Source organism: Salvia hispanica, chromosome 4, assembly GCF_029641045.1.
Source record: "Salvia hispanica isolate PSC_SH4W2 chromosome 4, Shi_PSC_v1, whole genome shotgun sequence".
In the NCBI taxonomy this organism is placed as follows: domain Eukaryota; kingdom Viridiplantae; phylum Streptophyta; class Magnoliopsida; order Lamiales; family Lamiaceae; genus Salvia; species Salvia hispanica.
The window spans coordinates 9,720,863-9,744,311 of record NC_142695.1 but is presented as its reverse complement, the minus strand read 5'-3'; the positions used below and the strand labels follow the sequence as shown (position 1 = coordinate 9,744,311).

The 23,449-nt window shown below is 35.5% G+C and overlaps 2 protein-coding genes across 7 annotated transcripts; both read left to right on the top strand.

Moving 5' to 3' along the window:
* Positions 1-7,261: 7,261 nt before the first annotated feature.
* MED8 (mediator subunit 8) lies at positions 7,262-13,069 on the top strand. 4 transcript variants are annotated; one of them, XM_089056176.1, is made up of 13 exons: positions 7,262-7,339; positions 7,640-7,835; positions 7,918-8,042; positions 8,552-8,676; positions 8,757-8,937; positions 9,115-9,213; positions 9,332-9,402; positions 10,211-10,477; positions 10,972-11,028; positions 11,455-11,664; positions 12,189-12,242; positions 12,452-12,506; positions 12,702-13,069. In XM_089056176.1, the coding sequence occupies exons 2-13, from the start codon at positions 7,642-7,644 to the stop codon at positions 12,893-12,895; spliced, it is 1,632 nt and encodes a 543-aa protein (XP_088912302.1). In that variant the 5' UTR covers positions 7,262-7,339; positions 7,640-7,641; the 3' UTR covers positions 12,896-13,069. The 4 variants fall into 4 exon arrangements, with proteins under 4 accessions (XP_088912302.1, XP_047947754.2, XP_047947756.2 ...); XM_048091797.2 differs by having other exon boundaries at positions 7,294-7,835; XM_048091798.2 differs by having other exon boundaries at positions 7,295-7,835; positions 11,458-11,664.
* A 126-nt stretch (positions 13,070-13,195) lies between these two features.
* On the top strand, positions 13,196-22,180 carry ASG3 (SNF2 domain-containing protein / helicase domain-containing protein). Of its 3 annotated transcripts, XM_089056175.1 has the most exons (16): positions 13,196-13,642; positions 13,812-13,819; positions 14,639-14,717; positions 14,821-14,981; positions 15,095-15,226; positions 15,864-16,041; positions 16,224-16,362; positions 16,577-16,694; positions 16,805-16,894; positions 17,142-17,249; positions 17,357-17,551; positions 18,485-18,610; positions 18,672-19,336; positions 20,080-20,225; positions 20,526-20,690; positions 21,600-21,718. In XM_089056175.1, the coding sequence occupies exons 1-16, from the start codon at positions 13,459-13,461 to the stop codon at positions 21,716-21,718; spliced, it is 2,613 nt and encodes an 870-aa protein (XP_088912301.1). In that variant the 5' UTR covers positions 13,196-13,458. The 3 variants fall into 3 exon arrangements, with proteins under 3 accessions (XP_088912301.1, XP_088912300.1, XP_047947753.2); XM_089056174.1 differs by lacking the exons at positions 13,196-13,642; positions 13,812-13,819 and adding an exon at positions 21,865-22,180 and having other exon boundaries at positions 13,898-14,717; positions 21,600-21,714; XM_048091796.2 differs by lacking the exons at positions 13,196-13,642; positions 13,812-13,819 and adding an exon at positions 21,865-22,180 and having other exon boundaries at positions 13,899-14,717; positions 16,227-16,362; positions 21,600-21,714.
* Positions 22,181-23,449: the final 1,269 nt, after the last annotated feature.

The following is a 23,449-nucleotide window of genomic DNA, read 5'->3' as shown; positions in this document are numbered from 1 at the left end:
ATCTAAAATTCAATTTGATCTCAATTAATCTTCCATGCGATTGTAATTTTTATATGATATTGGATTTATTCCTAATTTCTATTAATTTATTTTGGTCTTTTAGTTGTAGATAACAGTATATAAAGAAATAAATATTAAGTAAGAGTCTCATTATTCACAAATCCGGTCTTAAAGACCGAACTAGAGACCAAATTAGAACCCTTAGATCTATATTTTAATGGATGAGATTAAACCATGTCTCATGAATTTTGCTACTTCATTATGTAAGCAATATACTTCAAATCAGGGGTATTTTGGTCAAATTACATCTTAAGAAAAATTCAACGCTACTTCTCCTCATTCACGCCTCTCCTCTTCTTTCTCATCTTTCTCGCTCTCTTCTTCTCCAAATCGAAGAATACCTCTCCAAATCGAAGAATTCTTCTACAAATCGATGAATTTTCTTCCACAAAGAGACGAATCTTCTTCTACAAAGCGACGCTCATCTTCTACTCCGAATCAACTCTCATTTCTACTGCAAATCGACGCTCAAGTCAAACGCTGCTTCTCTGCCAAAATCGACGACTCCACAACTTTCACTTCTACAATCGACGACATCTCAAGCTGATTCAAGTCGATTAGCCACAGATTCGAAATGGTTGACACACGAAAGTCGTTGACCGGTATCCGTCGATTTCAGCATCTCTATCTGCAAACTTCAATATCTCCATTAGCCGACGTCCACATCTCCACGCGATTTGAAATAGTTGACGCCAGAAATTCATCAATGGAAGGTGAAGGTTTATATTATATTGTTTTTCTGAACTTCCTATTTTGAAGTCTATGACTAAAATTGCTTCGATTTACTGTTTCAGATGGACGTCGATTGCGTTCCGGCAGAACATTATGCCTCATGTAATACACTATATTAAAGTTTTATATTTTTCAAAATTCTACTTTACTTCATACTTTCTTACTTTCTTTTCTGATTTTTGCGTAATTAGTTCATCAATCAGTGGATAAAATGAAGTTAAAGCCCTAATATATTAGCCTATGAAGTAGTAAATTCGTAAAATGAGGTAATAAAGCATTGTAATGAAGTAATAGTGTCATACCTCAACCCTTATGACTTATGCACTTGCTATAAATAAATTCACAATTTTTAAAATAAATAATCCACGTGTCAACTACATAAAATCCACATATTATATAATTCCAAAAATCCACATTTATCAAGTACATATTTCAAAACATTCTGAACAGTCATGGGACCCTCTCACCACTCTATATACTATACATTTTTCTACATGCAAAAATGATGAGGAGGAGAAGGTTGCTAAAACACGTCAGCCGCCGACCCTTATAATAACTGTAACTCACATCAACTCACGCATCATTGATATCTTATTCCTGAAAAATATTAATGGTTTATATGAGCCACAACTCAGTGCATATAAACCTTACCTTTAATTTCACACACAAATATCAAACACATTTTTTCATCAAAATATATCACCGGAAGTAATAAATATCATAAATAATTTAATATTCATATGCATATGCCTCTATGATCCTTTTTAATATTCTGTGACTGAGCAAGCCTGGTATCTGCCTGGGATTTCCATTGTATACGACCCGTAGGTCCCTTTTCATTTATTTGACATTTCCACGAAGGCCCCTCTTTGCATATTGACCTTTCCACGAAGGCCCCTCTTTGCATATTGACCTTTCCGCAAAGGCCCCTCTTTGATTTGACCTTTCCACGAAGGTCCCTCTTTGCTCTTTGTATTGACCCGTAGGTCTATTATCATTGTATATGACCCATATGTCTATTTTCATTATCATTGACATCAGACCCAAGGCAAGACTGTCACATATCCTCTTTAATTCAATGATTCAAGATATTCTAATACCAATGCATCAATCATATCCATTGCACCAATTACATACCCATATATTTCATCAATAATAATTCCAATGCATATTCATTGCACAAATCACATATCAAATAACACATAACCATTTAGTCTCATATCATATAATTCAAATATTCATTCCAACTTAACACATAACAATCATTCACATAAAATATGTAAAATTAAAAGTGTGATTTATACACACCTGGTCACGATAGATAAACTTATCGAAGTCCTGATTCGACTCTTGATTTATAACACTCGGTACGAAACTTTTTTCTCAACTTCTGTTTTCCTTCTGAACCCTTTTTTTCAATAGGTATATGTATATATATTTGTACACAATTATGTACGTCGGCCATTTTGCCTGACTCATACCAATTAAATGAATGTTATAATTACAAGTATCTTGCTCTTATCTAAAAATGCAACACGTAAGTCAACTACATATAATAATATAACAATGTAGTAATTATATTAACAAAACGTACATAGCAATTTATTTAATGCATGTAACTTTTTATCCAAAAGCATACATATATATTATATTATAATTACGTATAAGTACTAGTACTATATACACGTGCACATATATATAAATAATTATAGCATATACATTAATTTAATTATATACTATATACACACTCATACTTAAAATTCTCCTGAATCAAAACTATCTATATATTCGACTATATCGAGTCGATCATAAAAATAAATATATTCTCTATGATACACTTCATATCTCTATAGTATAAATGACAATATAATATGCAATATGATGATATGCAAAATAATGTAGGTTTCGGGTTAGGGATGTCACAAATAGACACTAAATATGAATTATCTATTTATTGTGTTGTATGGGTTTGGGGTTTTAGGATTAAACTTAACTGATGTGTGATTTCCAGATTAAAATGAAGTACATATTCTTTTTAATGAAGTACTCCCTCCGTCCCCCTTAAGATGACACGTTTTTTTTTAGTTTGTCCCAACTAAGATGACACATTTCCTTTTTTGGTAACTTTCTCTCTCCAATTAATACACTCAACCACTTTTTCTCACTCCTATTAAAATATTCATCTTTCTTCATCTGTCTAATTTAATACCTACACCCACCTCCTCTCTCTCCAATTAAACATTTTAACCAATAACTCATAAAATCTCGTGCCGGCTAAGCAATGTGTCATCTTAGCCGGGACGGAGGGAGTAGTAAATTGATAAGATGAAGTAATAAGTTATGATAATGAAGTAATATAAATGATCTGCTTATATAGTAGGTTGTATTACTAAAATGAAGTAATAAAACATTATAATGAAGTAAATGACTCTAAAAATGAAGTAATAAAATATTATATTGAAGTAACATGTTTAACTGATATGTTGTTTGCACATTAAAATAAACTAACTAAATATTCTTTTTGATGAAGTAGTAAATTGATATAATGAAGTTAGTTGTGTCTTTAATAAAGTAATATAAAATGAAAATGACATTAAATGAAGTAACATAGTATTCTAAGTGAACTATCTATAATTGTATATGATATGTTGTAAATTTATTTTGTATTCATAATGTATAGGTGAAAATTCCTCTCAAAAGAAGAAGAATGTAAGAATTTTTTTTTTAGAACATAAATATTACGATAGTTCAGTATGATGAAGTAACAATCGTACTGAATGAACTATTTTTTACCTTGCCTTTTATTAATTCTGTTTGAAGTAATATTTCAGTATGATGAAGTAATAAAACTTAATAATGAAGTAATAGACTCAGCTGCTGTGTTGTTTCATATTCTTCAGATATTTGATAGTACTTCATTCTCCCAGTTTTTTACTTCATTCGTGTGATCTTTTACCTCATTACATAGGTCTTTTTCCCCAAATGTGCGAATGAGCATTATTATGGTATTTGCTTTTGCTTCAAAAGAAATGCAATTGTTGTAGTAGATAACTCTGAAAATGGCGATGACAATGATCTCACAACCAATTATAGTGACATTCCAGAGACGCTGGTTTGTATTTTTCACATATGATTTAATTTTATTACACTTACATATGATACACAACTAAAAATAACATATATTTTGTTTTATACATGCAGAGATTATATTTTTGTCACTTCCTCACCAACATTGGTCTTCACAAACAGTGCAAGACAATATCCAATGCTAAAATATAGAGATTAAAAATGTCATGGAGAACTTCTGAAAATGTTGAAGACTGTGGAGTATTTCTAATGCGTGTCACATGGAAACATACAAAGGTGAGCGCGAAAGTTGCTGGAACTGTGGCTTAAAAAAATCAAGTTTGGGTGTGCTCTAGAGCTTGAGGGCCAAATATTGCTCGGCGTTGATGTTAGCAAATAACAGCCATGCAAGCTTCAACAACAAACAAGTTACAGCAGTATACTATGAGAAGGAAAACAAACGCCATGTAATAGATGTTGAGAAAATGATTGCAGCATATTTAAAGAAGAAATGAAGATTTTAGAAGATTAAGTTTTGAAATATACATAGATCTGTTTTGAGCAATTGAAAATAAAGTACTTCACTTATTAATGTTGTTATTTATTAGATTTAAATGCCACATTGGATAATAGATATAGTTCATTGGGTAGTTAATTTGTAGAATGAAGTAATAAATTATAATAATGAAGTGGAAATCTGTAATAATGAAGTATCAGACTTTTGTTATGAAGTATCTATCTACTGCGTTGTATGAGTTTATGGTTTAAACTGTGTTATTTGCACATACAAATGAACTAAATATTGTATTTGATGATATAATAACCTCATGTCAATTAATAAGCTAATGATCTGTTTTCATAATAAACTAAACTATAAAACTATAAAATATTGTCAGCATAAAAAAAATCATAATAAAGAACAAATAAGCCATTATAAAAACACTTCAGTCTTCTTTAAGCTTGCAAAAAGTTTAAACAAATTCAAATTCAAAATGTAAATGAAGTAAGAAACTACAAGACTGAAGTACAGAACTAAAGGAATGAAGAACAAAAATATCTGAATGAAGTAATAAATTTTGGAACAGAACAATTGGAACAGAAAAAAACAACCAGCTTCAACATTGGTTTCTCCTCTTTTTCTTGTTCTCCTCCTCCTTATCTTGTCACAATTTCTTGAATCATGCCGACCAACCTCGCCACATTTTCCACATTTCCGACCAGGCTTGGACATCTCTCTCATTTCTTTCTCAAGGCGTGAAAGACGTCGACCGGAACCCTTGGTTTTGACGACATCAGGCGGATGAACTTCTATTTCACTAGGGACTTCTGAGCCATGAAAATTCTCAATCATTTGTCTCTTTTCACTTATGGACAATACATTTCCCTCACCAAGTACTTCTTTTCTCCTTCAATAAGCCGTGCAATATCATAAAAATCTCCGTGCATATCCCTGTATTCCTGCTTTGTCTCATCCACAGCAATAAATGTTTCAATATCATCATCAAAACCATAATGCACAGCCTTGACAAATTTAGACTTCAACCAACGTCCTCCATGTAACTCATTAGGGATTAATTTCATTTTTTTGTTTTTCAAGACCCAAAAAATGTGACTGCATACAAGCTCAGTCCTCCCAAACATCTTACAACTACATGCATATGAATCAAAAGATGTGGAGTATGACACAGTCCAGTTCTTTGAGAACTTGTCGTTGACCACATAAATCTCATTCTCACTAATGATTAACACTGTCACCATAGTGACATTATCAACTACTTCCTCAATCTCACTTTGAATTAATTTGGAAAATTTAAACAAACAAAACATATTCATTCAACAAGAACAGAATTTAAGTTTTACTAGTTATTACTTCATAATAACCATAAGTTTAGTTCATCATGAGTACAAATCGCATATACACTACAATAATATCAGCATTTAATATTCAACAGGAACAGAAGTTCAGTTTTACTAGTTATTACTTCAGGATAACCAAAGTTTAGTTCATTATGAGTACAAATCGCATATACATCACAATAATATCAACATTTAATATTCAACAAGAACAGAAATTCAGTTTTACTTGTTATTATTTCAGGATAACCAAAGTTTAGTTCATTACGAGTACAAATCGCATATACACAACAAACATTTAAAAAATCTATTTTACTTCATTAGTTTTAAGCTCATGGATCAATCGCATATACACTACAATAGAGTGCCTCCTTGATATTGTAGATAATCCAGAATTGATCCAATACTAGCTTCTTCATTATTGGTCGATGAAGATCCATCTTCAACCGCATAATTTGTCGGTGTCGTTCCTACACCATTGAGCTGATGATGAATTTCACGTGTGGAATTCTCCATGGATGACTATTGAAGTAGATCGTGAATTGAAGGAATTGTGAAAACTGAGGCAGATCGATCGAGAATTTGATGCAGCAATTGCAAAACACACGATTGTTCGACGATGCAACAATTGAAGGAATTTGATCGCGATTGTTTGACGATGCAGCAATTGCAAAACAATCGTGAATTGAGGAAGCAAAACACGATGGAGGTAGAACGTGAATTGAAGGAATTGCAGATTGAGGCCAATCGCGATTGAGGTAGATCGTGGAGATCGATGCAGATTGAAGAAGATGTTGGTGCAGATTGAAGAAGATGTTGATGCAGATTATACAGCTCACGTAAATTGCGAGAAAATTGAAGAAAATTGAGTAAAAATTGATGAAGATTGCGTGAAGATTGAGTGAAGATTGTATGAAGATCGAAGAATTGAGAAGGAAAGAGATTCACGTATTGTTGAAGCTTAATAAACTGATTTCCGAAAATACCCCTCAGCATATTTTTATTGAATAAAAAATTAAATTAATTGTAAATTAATTCTAACCACAAGATTAAAAAAATGGAAGGCCCTAATTTGGTCTCTAGTTTGACCCTTAAGAATGGTTCGACATTGTTCACAGCTCTTTAATTAATATGCTTTTTTATCATTATTTTAGTTATATTTCAAACTATTTGATTTTAGGTTGTTAATTACTCCTAACATTTATGTAGGGTTATTTTTTCATGATTAGTAGACACAAGTAATCGTGTTTAAGTTTTAGTATCATCTTAATTTGAAGTCATTTAAAAATTGAACATATACTGTTATTAATACTAATACTACGGTGGTGTTCGGTTTGCAAGATAAAATAATACCAAGATACAATTTAGGATTGAGTTGTGAGATTATTTTAGTAATAGAAGATTAACTATGACTAATTATCCCATGTTTATCCATCTAGGATTAAGTTGTGAAGTTTAATCTCATGAACCAAACACACAACAAATTTAATTCCGGATACAATTTTGCAAATCGAACATCCCCTGCATACTCCGTCGTATCTTCCCCAAATCAAGAGTTGTAGCCCTCGCAGATTTCACGCCGCCCGGAGAAGACAGCCGAGGACGCCGTCGTCTATCTCATCTCTGTGTAGATTTCACAGCACAACAGACTCAATTTGGTGTTTTATTAATTGTTTCAAAGCTTCTCTTACTCGTCCATCAATTCAGCCAATAGGCATATTTCCCATTTCCCATTCTTGTATATAGGCACATAACGGCCCCTTTATAGATTTACAGATAGATTATGTATTTACCCCTTGCAAATTGCAAATTGACATGATATTCTATTAAGTATAGTTTTTAACACAAAAAGGCTGCTTTATTTAAGCGGAATTCTCAATCCACACCGACGGCTAACGTCCGAGCTCCGATAAAATATTAATGGCAGCTATGGAGGCAGCAGCGGTGGCAGCAGGCCAAGACCAGCAACCGCCGGCGAAGGTTGTGGAGCGGCTGAACCCGGCGCTTCAGCAGCAGCTCAATCTCGACTCTGTAAAAACTCGCGCTATCAGCCTGTTCAAAGCCATCTCTCGCATCCTCGAAGAATTGGATGCTATAGCGCGCGCGAATGCCACCCCTAAATGGTATGAGCATGCCATTTCAATTCAACCATTTTCCGCAGGCAAATTCTTTTGCAATCGATCAATTAGGGTTTTGTTTGTGCAGGCAAGATGTTTTGGGGCAGTTCTCGATGGTGAATTTGGAGCTATATAATATTGTTGAAGATATTAAGAATGTGTCCAAGGCTTTCGTTGTGCATCCTAAGAATGTTAATGCTGAGAATGCTACTAGTATGTGTTATTGTCTCTGGTACACTGCTAAAGTGGATTAACCTTTTTCACTGCAGTTGTTCTATTCAGTTTATGTTTCACTGTGATTAAGCATTCACATTATTTATCATGGGATAGCTATAATGTCATTAAGAGAATGTCGCTTAATGATGAGAATGCTATTAGTATTTGTTGATTTATCTGGTACACTGGAAAAGTGGATTAATCTTTTACCTTGCAGTCATTTTATTCGGTTTATTTTTTTGTTGTGATTAAGCATTCACATTATTTTGTCATGGGGTAGCTCATAGCTATAAGGTGGTTAAGAGTTTGTCGAAATGTTGGCTTATAAGATTGCATAGCTTCAAGACATAAACAGGGTATGAGAAGGAGAAAGAGAAAACAGGATTGAGAAATGCAGAGCTGGGTTCTTTATAAAGCCGCTATATTGATTTTATGTTGATGAGTAAGAGAGGTGCAATGTGGGGATTCAATTTCGTGTATTAAGTTAGGGTGTTATTTGGCTGCAGTTTTGCCTGTTATGCTGTCATCTAAGCTTTTGCCCGAAATGGAGACGGAAGACAACACTAAGAGAGAACAGCTGTTACACGGTATGCAGGGCCTGCCAGTGGCGGCACAAATTGACAAGCTCAAGGTGGGCAGTCATACTAGTGGAATATATATGTACATCACTGGGTTTTCCATTTCTAATGATGTATGTGTGATTGATCGCAGACTAGAATTGATATGATAGGAGCAGCCTGTGAAAGTGCTGAGAAGATCATAGCTGATGCACGTAAGTCCTACTTTAGCACTCGACATGGGACAAATCTTCTTCCAACTATTGACAAGGTTCAAGCTACAAAAATACAAGAACAAGAAAATTTGCTTCGTAGTGCTGTCAATCATGGTGAAGGTGCAAATTCTTTACTCAGCAGCTCTCAATATGTTATGAATGTGTGTGCCCCTTGATCATTTTCAGTTGTGTTTGATGCACTTGCAAGAATTGCATACCCACAAGTATGATGCACCTTAAGCTCTATATCATACATACCTCTTGAATTGAATTTCCTCTTTTACATTTTAAATGCAGGATTACGAGTACCTGGAGACCAAAGACAAGTGGCATCGTCACTTCCGATGCACTTGGTAGATGTACTTGCTACTAATGACAGCCTCCAGGATTCATCTGGTGTGCAATTTCTATGTTCTCTTTGCTTCAGGATCATTCTGTCTCTTCTTCTTGTCTTTTGGATTGTTAGTATAGGATTTGATGCATCTACTGACCATGTTATGTTTGTACACTTTAGGGTTGTACCAGAAGAGTACGCCTCCACTCATGTCAACTACTGCCATTAACAATCAGGGCTCTTTGCTACAGGTCAATATTTCAACCATTTTACATAAGCTTTCTAACTAAGATTATTTTGGGTTTTTATGTTTTAAACAGTTCCGTAGTCATGATTATAGTTTGTGCGAAGACATTACTAGCCTTGGGTGGCCTTAACTCTATTGCCTTACATTTACACATTTCCTAAAATGATACACTCCTGTGGATCTGTGGTTAGTTTGTTATTGAAAAACCTCTGGATTAGAACCTCTTGTAATTCTTGTTGATGATCAACTAATTGCTATAGCTTTCATATTGCTATGGAAAGTGTCTCCCTACTTTTGGTCAGTAATCATAGTAGCTATTATCATAAGACCCTGCTATGATTATGACAACTGAAACTTTTTCTAAAGTCCAGTTTCTACGGCTTTACTTAGGAGGTGATTGGTTGGGGTAATAGTATAGGGGACCGAATGCAGATGAGAAGGGAATCCTTCCCATTTATGTTGCTTGGTCTCGGCTTTGGAATCAAAGTAAGCAATAATAATAACCTCCTTTCCACCTTCACTCCCCACACTAATCAAACGGTTAACATTACCATTGCCCCTCCCATTCAAATGTGTTCTCGTTGCCTTTAAGGAGCTGAACAGATGCCCTCTTTTCAAGCTGACTGTGTCTTCTATTTAACTCTGTAATGGATGTCATGTAAGGTAGACATGGTGCAGTGTTCGGATAACTAAGAAGATGAGGATCACATGATAACCAGAATATATATGTATTACTTTTCCATGTATAGCTGCATCTGATCTTCTTCTGGTGGACTCCTTTTCTGAGCCTTATTACATTTTGGTCCCAATAGGCTTCTGGTGCACAACTTATTGGAAGACCAGCAGCTTCCCCTTCTGGTCCTACTGGAAGCAATTCCTTTGATAATAATACAACAGCGTCTCCTATGCAATATGCCAATTCACCCAGATCTGGTGCAAATATTATGAACACTCCATCTCCTCAGCAACAACAATCACAACAACAACAACAACAACTGCAACAGAGGCAGAAAATGTTGCAGCAACAACTTCTGAGTCAACAGCAGCTAAGACCTTCATCAATGCCTGTCCTTGGTCAGGTGTGGACCTCTACCCCTCTTTAGAGATTGAAGGGTGTCAACTTTTGTTAAACATTACCAGGATCGTGCAACATATATAAATCTTGTTCCACACTCGAAGTTGCTATTATTTTCATTACGACTTGCAATCTCTCTATTGTTGCAAAAATCCCTTTTTTTCACTGTAAATTACATGTAGGACTTAAAGGCCTAAGCATATGTTCATAGACCAAGTTATTATGGTTCAAGTTCTGTTCTTTGTTCCATCACTCCCATCCAACCCCTTTATTACCACCATGAAGCAAAAATGACGATTATTGACTTGCATAATGTTTTTTGACGGATTATTAAATTGACTAATGTTTCTTACATTCATCTATAGTGGGTTCTCAGTTTCCGATATGTTTACAGATTCCAAGATGATGTTAATTTTTTTGGCTTTAGCTAATGCATGCCATCATATATTTAATTTGTCATCTTTCAGCACTTGAAATTATTGTGAATCATCTTTTCAGAATCAACTAACGCAGCTGCATGAGATGCCAAGCCAGTCACAACAAAAGTTTCAGTCGGTAATCAAGCACTTAACTTGGGTGACAACTTCCATAAGATTGGTGGCAAAATGATGGATTTAGCATGCAACTCTTGACATTATCACCATTTAGTAAAGTTCTTCCATGTTTGCTAACTTAACTTGGGTGACAACTTCCATAAGATTGGTGACAAAATGATGGATTTAGCATGTAACTCTTGACATTATCACCATTTAGTAAAGTTCTTCCATGTTTGCTGTCATTGATCTGATTGCAAGAAAGCTCACAAAAGGCCAAAAAATTCTTATAATCGCCATATGTAATAATTTCCTAATTACCTGACTAGCAACAATACTGTCTTGCACATCTTTCCTAAGGATTTATGCTTTTATAAAAAATCCATGTCCATCTTATATTAATGTTGTAAGTATTTGCCTCTTAACTCATTTTGGATTTGCTGCATAGCAGATGCATGGTCAACATCATGTGCAGTTCTCTCAGCCATTGGGAGCCCAGCAATTGCAGAGTAGACAGCTTACATCAGCTGCAATGCAGCATATGAGCCCAAACCAAATGAACCAAGGGAATCAGCTGAATCGTCAGTTAAATCAGTTCTCTAGCCCAGCAAATAGTGCCCTCTTTAATGCAGCCCAGGCGACACCTACATCTCAAATGGTAAGATATCTTCTGCCTTTTTGTTGTACCATTCTACATTTTCCTTTTCCAAACTAGTTGCTGACTGTACTAACTTTTTCTTGATTGTTGAGTTTGATACTTTTAACACATGTTTTCTTCAATAGAGATAGAGTACATAATACTCCTCCATCCCACCATAAGCGAGGTGCTTCTTTTAAGCACTCATTTTGGGAAAATAATATTTAAGCAATCTCTCTTGCTTTATCTCTCTCTCTTTCCCAAAACGAGTGCTTAAAGTTAAAAGAAGCGCTGCGCTTATGGTGGGTCGGAGGGAGTATTATTTTGGTGATTTGGTCCGAGCCCCAAGTAAAATCTTCCACCCAACTGCTGGGAGAAGCTTGAAATTATTTTGGTCTGAGTCTGAGCACCAAGTATTTGAAAAAGATGATCTCTTTTTGTTTGGTTTATGTCTTTTTTCATGTAACTCAGTAGTATTGCACTTAAATTCTGTATGATCTTGATTTTTTCTATTCTTGTCTTACCATTGCAAACCTTCAATTCAGATCCCTAACATGTCAGCTATGATGCCATCACAATCAGTTATGCCAAGAATGCAGGTTAGCTTCCTAAATTCTCGAAGACTTGGATTTGATGGTTATACAAAATCTTCCTATGCCAGAAGATCACACCAAATTTAACACATATAAAGGCACTTGATGATCTTGATTTGATAATATCAGTTTAGGATTATGCATAATTGTGTAGCATAGGGGATAACTGTTTTATGACCCATTGCTGATTAGCCTTTATGCTTCCGTGCTTCCAGTATGCAATGTCCGGTGCCAATCGAACTCTACCTCCCCAAAATCTGAGCGACCAGAGTATGGGTCACCTTCTTCTATCTTATCATGTTTCATACCGTCAATACGTATAATGATTATGTCATTTCGTACATGGACTCTTTCCCAACAGGAGATGAATTATCACTTAAAATAGATCTCGTGCTCTCTTAAACAGCAATCTGAGTCCCTTTTCATTAACTGCTGCTAATCTTTCCAAGTTTGTACTACTTTCAGTGTTCAACATGGGGGCAGCCAACACAGGCGGTGGTATGATGCAGATTCAGCAACAGCAGCAACACGGCGCGCAAGGAGCATTTGGCAACATGCAGCAAAGTGGTCAGAATATGCAACCGGGCATGATGACGATGCAAAACACCCAACAGAATCATCCCAACTTTCAGCAGCAGAGACCTCAAAATCAACAATGAAACATTTTACTACTTACCTCGACTTGTGTCTGTAGAGTTTATATTGCTAGGTAATGAGTCTGAGTGCATCTATGTTGGCGTCATGCTGCAAAGATTTTTGCAGTGGCGTTGTGCTGCTAGTTGAACCAGGCATACTTCAAATGCTAATATATGCAGAACATAGTTAATGCTAAAGTTGTTTCAATTGTTGTTCTCATACTGCAAAAACGGGACAGAGTTATAAGGCCCACTTCAAAACTAAATTGTTGGGATTTATTTATACATAAAATGTGTTCACAGTTTTCTTGAAACCTTTTTCAATTGATGGGGACAAATTTTGGAGGCATGGCTTCTCCAACAAGATTATTCTCAAACTCAAACTTAATTCCTGATCCTAGTGGAGTGGTTGCATATAAGTGCCAACGAAAAGAAAAACAAAGAAAACAAGGTAACAGCAGTTCCAAGACCCAAGTCCATAGTCATGCAACGACGGACAGAGGGATTATAGATTTTGTAGCGGCAAATCATAGATTCCAAATTTAAAAACCACCACCACCACCACCACCACCGCCATACCTCGAAACATGGACTACAAGCAGAGGCTGATTTCGGCTGCGAAATGCGTCTACGACGGCGATTTTCGCGCTGCTGGAGAAGCGCCTATTGATTCCTTGGATTATGGAATCCAAGCTTCACTCAAACCGCACCAAGTCGAAGGCGTGTCCTGGCTCATCCGCCGCTACCACCTCGGCGTCAACGCCATACTTGGTACTCTTACCCTTTACCTTTCCTTTTCCCGCATGGAATTTTTTAAGTTATAGTATTGGAATTTCGAAAAGTGTTTACTTCCAATTGATTCAATCACCGTGCGCGCGCGCGTGATCCCCCCCCCCCCCTCTCTGCAATGGTTGCATAAATGTCCACGTTTGTTTTGCAGGAGACGAGGTGAGACTTGTAACTTGGCTCAACTGGATATGAGAATGCCTTATTGCTGGAGTATTACGTTTCGTTCTTAACGAATTATGTTTGTTTTCTTTTCTTTTAAATGAGAAACTTGTTCTTTTATGATGCAATCGTAAATGATGGCAGTGCTTGGAATTGCTGAAATTTTCTCTCTTTCGCACAAGAGCTATCTTATAATTGACTTCTGAGTGCTTATGAAATCAAATGAGCATTTTTTTCATTCTTTTAATAACTCGTGATTATCAGCTTCTAATGCAATCTGTTGGGTTTGGAAATTTACTCTTTAGTCCCAGTCTGCAACATTCTGTTTTGTTATTTATGCTGGAAGAGGGGGCAGTTTGGTCCATCGTCATGGTCAATAACGGATAAGATTTGAAGTTAGTTTCCTAAGCAGGTGTATCATTCTTGCTTGTTAGTCTTCTGTTATTTACAAATTAACATTTTATAAATCAGAATACCATATATCGGGGAAAGAAAAATTTTATGTTGTATTCAGTGATTTAAATTCAATGAATTATATGCAATACAGTACAAGATAGAGTATTCCTTTTTCACTGCATCTTACACCTATGCAGATTGATACCTAATGAAGTACATCTTCTGAAGCAAGTTAAAAGCTGTAGAGTTGGACCATTATAGGAATATGGCACCTCATAGCATGATTATTTAGATACATTAGTTTTCCTAATGTTAATATATATAGCTGCTAATTCACAGCTTGAGAAGTTCCTCTGGACAATCTTCAATGAAAAGTTGAGCAAACTATAATGATTTTCTTGTGCTAATGATTTATCACTGTAGATGGGACTGGGGAAAACGCTGCAGGCTGTATCACTTTTGAGTTACCTGAAAGTATTCCTGAAAATTTCTGGGACATTCTGTGAGTAAATAGATTTTACTTTTTCATAGTGTATATTGGGATTTTCTGTCCTTGAAAATGTTTTAATCATAATTGCACTAAAGATGTTGAATTCAACCTGCAGTGGTCTTGTGCCCTCTCAGTGTAACTGATGGTTGGGTCTCAGAAGTGGCGAATTTCGCACCAAAGTTGAGATTGCTTCGTTATGTTGGGGAAAAAGAATATAGACGCAAATTGCGAAGGGAAATGAGTGAATATGTAAAAGAAAGTCTATTCTCATCTCGCGTAAGTAATTCTGTGCTTGTTTCCAGTTTCTTTATGTAAAACTACATGCACCTAGTTGCTGCAATTGAGGTAACATATTGCTATATGCTATCAACGTTTGGTGTTTGTTGCAGGTTCCATCATTTCCGTTTGATGTGCTGTTGACAACTTATGACATAGCATTGATTGATCAGGACTTTCTGTCCCAATTCCCTTGGCATTATGCAATAATTGATGAAGCACAGAGACTTAAAAACCATTCCAGTGTATGTTCAAAATTCTGCTAGATGTGGTTTTTCTCTTTGCCATCAGGTCTTGCAAGTATAGCTGTATAATTTGTTTTGTTTATTTATATTGTGAGAGAAGTGTTAATTTCTCCCCATAGTATAAGCAAATAGTCTTTGCAAAATACATACTGATATTCAACTACAACTATATATTTATCTTTCCTATGCTATGTTGATTTATGAATCTCTCTGGTAACATAGTGATTTTGTTTTATATAATGCTATGTTGGTACCCTGAGATAAAGTTATATATTTTCCCCTTGCAGAACAGCTTCTTAGATACTTGGTCTATATGCTATGCTGCATTACAACCATTTTTTGAGAATATGTATTATGAACTATTATTAAAAAATTAGTGGCCTTAATATATGCTATTCTATGTTACTGCATTGAGCTTAATGTAAACTTTTCACCACTCTGTTAGCATGGGGTGTCTGGATTCTACATCCATCATCACAGAAGTATTTTCTCGAGAATAAAGTACTTTCTCTAGTACTGCATGTAGGTCTAGTCTGGTATTGAGCATATATATAATAGCTGGCTCTGACTGCTTTATCTCTTAAGTTATTTCTCTAGCCTTTTTAACTTCTCTTACAGCTTTCTTGGACTGTAACAGGTCTTATATACTGTTTTGAGAGCACGATTCGTCATGCCAAGAAAATTGCTTCTCACTGGAACACCAGTTCAAAACAATCTTACTGAACTTTGGGCTCTGATGCACTTCTGTATGCCATTGATCTTTGGAACACTGGAGCAGTTTCATTCTGATTTCAAGGAAGCTGGAGATCCTTCATGTAATTTGTCTGCATTTATTTACGTAGCATGTTTGTCTTTTTTCAAAATATATAGGTCCTTCCTTTTCTAGTGCTTATGAATGGTAAATTGGATTTTGCTGAAATCTTGCAAAGTCCTTCTTTAATGTAGTTTAGGTAACACCGTCGAGCTACTCGCCGGCGCTTCTTATTTTCTTCTTTAGCAGGTCAAGGTGCACAAAAAGTGAAGGAACCGTTTAAGATCTTAAAGTATGTGCTGGGTGCATTTATGCTTCGAAGGACCAAATCTACACTTATGGAGTCTGGCACTCTGCTACTGCCTCCTGTTACTGAAATAACTGTGTTAGTTTCTTTAAAAATTAATTGTATCTTTTATATGCACTGTGTTAATTTCTTTAAAAAGCTATTGTGTCTTTTTTATGCACTGTGTTAATTTCTTTAAAAAGCTATTGTGTCTTTTTTACTCCATATGTGATATACTGTTGCTATCTATTCATTCCCCAAAGTTTGGTGGAGCATGAATCTAAGTTATCTTATTACTCATATTTATTGGCAGGATGGCACCTTTGTCTCCACTGCAGAAAAAAGTTTATATGTCAATAATCAGAAAGGAACTTCCAAAGCTGCTTGCACTTGCTTCTAAAGGAACAAATGCTCCATCTTTGCAAAATATTGTGGGCAATACTTTTTTTTATTGATCAGTGCCTATTTGTTTAAATGTTGTTGATTCATGTACAAAATGGTGATACAAGCCTGATGCTGTCACTTTCGAATTCTCCTTCAGGTAATTCAGCTCCGGAAAGCATGTAGCCACCCATATCTTTTCCCGGGTATTGAGCCTGAACCATATCAGGAGGGTGAGCACCTGGTTCAGGTAACATACCCCGTGCAGATTTTAAGGTTATGGATGAAGTTTTAAACCTTGTGCCATTAACGGTTAAGTTAACAGCCTGACACAATGGATAATTAAAATTTAAATAATACAACTTCTCATCCTTCAGTATTCACGTGCATTCGGCATTCGTACATATTTCTCACTCTTCAATTGGGTTTTTCCTATTTTGTTTGTGAATGATTATTTAAATGGAGCTATTTTTACACTTCAATTTATGTTGGATCAGGCTAGTGGCAAACTTCTAATTTTAGATCAGCTACTTAGGAAGTTGCATGATGCTGGGCATCGCGTTCTATTGTTTGCCCAAATGACTCATACTCTTGACATATTGCAGGTGAGTTTTATCTTTTGTTTATGTATGGTTAGGATCTATACTCTATAGCATCTAATTAACATTACATTAATCATTTTTGTATTTTAATATACAATTATATCTTGTAGGATTTCTTAGAAATGAGAAAATATACCTATGAGCGTCTTGATGGTTCAATTCGAGCAGAAGAGCGATTTGCTGCAATTAGAAATTTCAGCATAAAATCAAGTGCTAATATTAACTCTTGTGAGAGCACACCATATATCTTTTTGATATCCACACGAGCTGGGGGAGTGGGACTAAATCTTGTGGCTGCTGATACAGTAAGCTTGCTTCTAGTTTCTTAATATGTACTTGCTTTACGACCCTAAATTATTACTTTAAGGTGGCTGTCAACCTTGGATGATGAACTGTTAAGTTTTGAAAGATGTTTAGACTTCTTCACCTTTGATATTTATTCCATAATTGGAGAATAGTTCTTTAAAATTGGTGGTGATTTAATTGCTTGGGTAGGCTTGTAGTTGTAGCCTTTGGAGTTACTTGATGAGAACAAGAAAACTATTTGTTAGCTTTTAATGATAACAAGGGTCTGTTAATTTTCGGACTTTTGTTGTGTTTTATGCATTAAATTTATATTTTGCAGTGAGAATCATTTATGTCCATTACTATTATCCTTAAAAGTCTTGGCTCGTATAGATACTCAAACAATTTTGAAATTTAAAACCAGGGCCTCAAGGTCCCTCTGCTAACAACTGCTAGCTACACACCATTAATGGATGGGCTTCACCTCATCAACTCCTTTCCATTAGTTCTAGGCATTGACGACTATCATTGTAATAATTTACAACTATCATTATAATAATTTTAGCACATTTTACTCTATAGTATTGAATGTTAGCACTGTAATATATAGGAGTACAAATTTAAACAACTTTTTCATACGGAGTATTTATTTGTGGAGGCTTAAAAGTAAATATGTTAATGAATCATTGATGAACTACTATAAAAAGTAGAAAATCTTTATAGAAGAATTTAAAAAGATTAAAAGTTGAAGGGTTGATTGCCTTAAAATCCATAGTAACTTTTATGCCACTGTGCAATTAGACAGGACTTTTTAATAATCTTAATTAGAACCTCAACCTTCAAAGATTTTGCAATTACAACAGCCCTATATTTTTGTTGACGTGAAGGGTTGTCATGCATTGATTGGTTGTGTGCTTGTAAGTTGTAACAGATGAATATTCTGTGTTTTGAAGGTCATATTTTACGAGCAAGATTGGAATCCCCAAGTGGATAAGCAGGCTTTGCAGCGTGCACATAGAATTGGCCAGAGTAATCATGTGCTATCTATTAATTTGGTTACTGGGCGTACAGTTGAGGAGGTAAGGTTATTACTTTTTTCTTGTAATCACATTTCTCAGATTCTGATTAGGAACGATGCAGGTTATTGTGAATAGAGCAAGAAGGAAGCTACAACTCAGTCATAATGTTATAGGAGATGAAATACTGGATTGTGAGGGAAGTAATGGAGGAACTGAAGCTGGTGATTTGAAATCTGTGATATTTGGTTTGCATATCTTTGATCCCATGGAGATGAATGTAGATAAATCAGATAACCAATTAGATAAGAGCGAACTAGCTGTTTTAGCTGATAAGGTCATTGTGTCCCGCCATGAGTTACAATCAGATGTGAGGGATAGGAAGCTAGAGATCAATTCAATGGATCAGGCGAGTGATCAAAATTTAATGAAGCAAGATGCTTCTGAGTCTATTGACTTTAATCCAGACCTCGATGAAGCTTCATACATGGCATGGGTCGAGAAGTTTAAGCAAGCATCTCCAGAACAAGACAGTGACATACTGGAATCAGGAAATAAGAGATGCTTACCTGATGAGAAGCATCTTAAAGCGGAAGCTGCTCGAAGGAAGGCAGAGGAGAAAAAAATGTCCAAATGGGAAACACTAGGATATCACTCACTTGCTGTCAGCAATCATGTCAGTCCAGTCAATCAGGATGCGGTGTCAGATGCTGGCTCAGTTCATTTTGTTTATGGAGACTGCACAACTGCTGCAGCAGTTACCCCTTCCGAGTCCACAATTATATTCAGGTATAAATCATTCGTATCATGTAGCCCTTACAATTTTTTGCTCTTGGTGTTTGCTTGATGTGAAGTGATTCACCATCTGATCAATAAATTTACTGTTTGGATTTGTGTGGCTTCACAATCTTTTCTTCTCTTACCCAATAGAGCCTCTCATGTTAACAGCTGTTAAATGCAATTTGATATAACTGTAGTTTGCCTTCGCTTATGTTCTATACGTAGAATTCATTAAAAAATTAGAGCTTATTAGATCTAAAGACTATAGTACATACTTTGACATTTTGAGTCTCAAGAAAATCAAAATACGGTAAAAAGTGAAATTGAACTCTTAAAAAAGATAGAAACTTTAGCTTTTAAGTATTCTTTTAAGTGTAAATTATAATATAAGAAGTGAATGATGGGTTTTTACCTACCCACACAACCATAAAAATTATTGAAAGCACTTGCAATTTTTTCTCCAAAACATATTAACCATTTATATTTCTGGATATGATCATATATCATATGTTCTTCTATATATTCCATCTTGAGAATCTTTAGTGATCAAAAAGTTGAGGACTGATCACTATGACCAATGAAGAAGATTTTTGAAGAACATAAGCCAAAAAGTTGAGGACTGATCACCTACATTTACTGATTGATTTTCTCTAACCTTTATATATGTATTTATATCTGGCGCTATTTTAGTGAGTAATAGCTTGCCATATACTTGTGATTAAAAGAATTAACGGTTGAAATCTTTCTGGCAGTTGTGTTGATGATTCTGGAAATTGGGGGCATGGGGGTCTGTTTGATGCACTGGCTAGGCTGTCAGCATCTGTTCCCAATGCGTATCAGCGGGCTTCAGAATTTGGAGATCTCCATCTCGGTGATTTACATCTCATAGAAGTTACTGGTGAGCTGAGCCTGCTGAGCCCTCTATGCTAACTGAGTTTCTCTTTAAAAGATCTTTAAAGTGTTGAAGTTCTGTTCAATGACTTAAACTTTGGTTAAGATTGATTCGTTCTGTTTCTCAAAGTTTTTCATATACTTCACATTACCACTTTTTCATCATCTCGTATTTTTCACATTACAGGGTTTTTTCTATTATTGAGTCAACAGGGGTTAAGTTCTTCCAAGTAGAATGCCAAATTGGCAATCATCTCTATTCTTAGATTTCGGTTTATAATTTTGGCTTCTCGCTCATTTTCTGCAGAGGACCACGGTGACCAGAGTACTAGTACTGATCCACGTCAATGGGTCGGTTTAGCTGTTGTGCAATCATATAATCTGAGGCGTAAGGTCCCTCGTGGTGATATCTCTACGGCTGATTTGGAAGTTTGCCTTGCAAAAGCATCGTTTTCAGCCGCTCAATATTCAGGTAGAATGTTGGTTTCTTTTTGAAAATAATTGTTTGTGGTTTGCGTTCTTTAGTAGTAATGGACTGTAAAGTGGCCACGGAATTGATGTTTGAGTGTAGGAGTACCAATCCAAGTCCCTCAGAATGAAAGAACTGGTTCCTATTTTTCTTGGATTAGAGAATGAGCAAGAATATCAGGAGACTAGACTGATTTTCCCATTTTCTAAACTTTTGATAAGTGATTGTCGAGTTGAGCTACACTTTTCTACCTAAAATTTGGATATGCAGATTATCAATTTCAAAGGTAGATGTCTAAATTTTCTTATGAGGAGTCAGGAGTGAGACAAAGAAGCTAAAATATAATCAAACACATAAACCTTTTATATGTATTTCAGTTGGTATTTAGACAGAAATTGATCTGAGTAATTTTTGGAACTAGTCATAAAAATTACTCCTAAAAGGTGGATGGATTGCATATTGTTAGCATGAGGGAAAGGAATTGAAGAAATCTAAGCAAATATTGAGGCAAATCCCTACTAGAAATAGTTTCAATCACATCTTGTAAAAGATAGACATATACTTTTTCCTTGCATGGCACCCTATAAAGGGACGAGTGTAACAGGTGAATAAGCAAGCAATACAAACAAAGTCAACCATCGATTTTTCAATTCATGTTTTAACACATTGCAATGTTGCTTGCCATCTAAGTACTCTTGTGTTACTGGTTCCTCCTGGTTCTATAAGAATGTCAGTCAAATGTTGTTAACAGCTCATGATGGTATTGACTTCTTTATTAGATTTATGTAGCGTTACAGATGTTCATGCTCTAGTATTTTGGTTTCATTTCTCTTCTAAATTCTAATCTAATATGCAAGATCTATAAACGTGCGTGCTAATGTCTTTTTTCCTTTTCTTTCAAAAACTTGGCAGCTTCAATCCACATGCCCCGGATTAATTATCAGCATGGTACAGATCGCTCAGAATGGTATACTGTTGAGCGCCTGCTACGAAAATATGCAGCAATGTATGGCATAAATATTTATGTGTAAGTTTCTCTTTATTTCATGCTGCATACACATATATTGACAATTTGACATGACTGGATAATAAATTAGTGTCTCAGGATTTGATGATCTTACTCATAAATGATTCTGGTAGTTAGATTCTCATTGCAGTAATATATTTCGCTGTGCAGATATTATTATCGGCGTGCAGCATGAAGCATCCTATATCAGGGTGCTATGATCACCTGGAAAATGTTAGACCTAAACTGATGCTTACGCAGTGCAGCTGTAAATTTTGCTTTGATGGATTATGATGCTACAAAACTACGATGGTCTTGTAAAGAATGTAATATTTGTAGCATATTATAATAACTAAACATATTCCAAAGTCTTGCAATCCAACATAAGCATGCACATAAACACCGAGATACACAACAAGCAGGCATTAAACACATTGTTCTTCTGCTGGAATACTATGTGCTCTCAGGCGAGAGTTGCATCACTGAGGTAGATCCTTATATGTGAAGTAATCAAGGTATGAATATTATGTGATTTTGCGACTTCGGAAGGCTACCATATGCTTGCTTGAGTGGTTTAACGTTGTGTTACTTTCTTGTTAACGTGTGTTTTGACAATAGGGGATAACTATTTTGGGACAAATGGAGTACTTACAAAGAAAATCATAAATTTGTACTCCCTACGTTTCACCACAAGAGTCTGATTTCTGCTTTTTGGTTGTCCCACTACAAGTGATTGATTTCCACTCTTAGCTATCTCTTATTTTACCCTCTTTCATACTTAACTCTCTCTTTATCTTTCTTACTTTATCCCCTCTCCTACTTTATCATTTTCTTAAGTCATGTGCAGAAAAGAAATCAATCACATGCGGTGGCACGAAGGGAGTATATCTTCTGACTTGTAGATCATTTAGTATGATTGGCATAAACAGTGTCAATCACTCTAGTTGATTGTACTAATGTTCTTTCGGCTGCTGTTGAAGGGCTTTTCAGATCAGAGACAGTGCAGAAGATAGAGCCCATAATGCTACTGCTTTAGAAAGCACTTAAAGAAAACTGCTAGATGTGAGAAAAACCTCTCAACTACTAATGGTAATAGTAGAAGAAGCACAGGCCCAAGTCGATAGGAGTCGAGTGTTTCGTTCTGAGATACAGATAGAACTAGAGAAAGAAAGGTGTTCAGGGTTAATATAGATCTTATTTCAGTTTACATAGGAAAACTATTTACTTACTTCTTGAGGCTATTTCTTTTTATTAGGTTTTTGAGAAAAAAAAAAGGGTAGAGGAAGATCTAGAATCTAAGGAGGAAGGGCCCAAAACTAAAATCACAAGTGGAGGGTTTGTTTGTAGTCCAAATGCTCAAGCATGAGCTGAATGAGTACATGGAAATTCTGAAGTGCAGTGCCTTCCTTGACAGATGAAAAGAGGTACATTCCCATCGGCAGGTGCATGAGAAAATGAATAAGCTAGCATTATCTAAGTTAGTGGGATGTACAAGGTTTAATTTCCATTTCTGATCTTTCTTATGTTTCTACTTGTGGAAAATGAAGGCAAAAAGGTCTTCTAGATAAAAAAAAAAGTTTTGAAACTACTATCATGTCTATAAAATTTAATTCATTTATGCCAATAAGGTCAAAGTAATTGGATACAATCTTTAGTGAATCAACACATAATTTCAATATGAATGTGGCTAAGTTTTTTCTTTTAAAAAAAATAAATCAACCCATTTACTCCCTTAAGGACTCAAATCCATAACCTA

Excerpts from the sequence above, each read along its gene's own strand:
- ASG3 (XM_089056175.1), top strand. The coding sequence starts at position 13,459 with ATGGACTACAAGCAGAGGCTGATTTCGGCTGCGAAATGCGTCTACGAC. Across the intron at positions 14,982-15,094 it reads AAAGTCTATTCTCATCTCGC|GTTCCATCATTTCCGTTTGA; the intron begins GTAAGTAATTCT and ends TGTTTGTTGCAG. Across the intron at positions 20,691-21,599 it reads TTCAGCCGCTCAATATTCAG|CTTCAATCCACATGCCCCGG; the intron begins GTAGAATGTTGG and ends AAAACTTGGCAG.
- MED8 (XM_048091797.2), top strand. The coding sequence starts at position 7,633 with ATGGCAGCTATGGAGGCAGCAGCGGTGGCAGCAGGCCAAGACCAGCAA. Across the intron at positions 7,836-7,917 it reads GCGAATGCCACCCCTAAATG|GCAAGATGTTTTGGGGCAGT; the intron begins GTATGAGCATGC and ends TTGTTTGTGCAG. Across the intron at positions 10,478-10,971 it reads CAATGCCTGTCCTTGGTCAG|AATCAACTAACGCAGCTGCA; the intron begins GTGTGGACCTCT and ends TCATCTTTTCAG.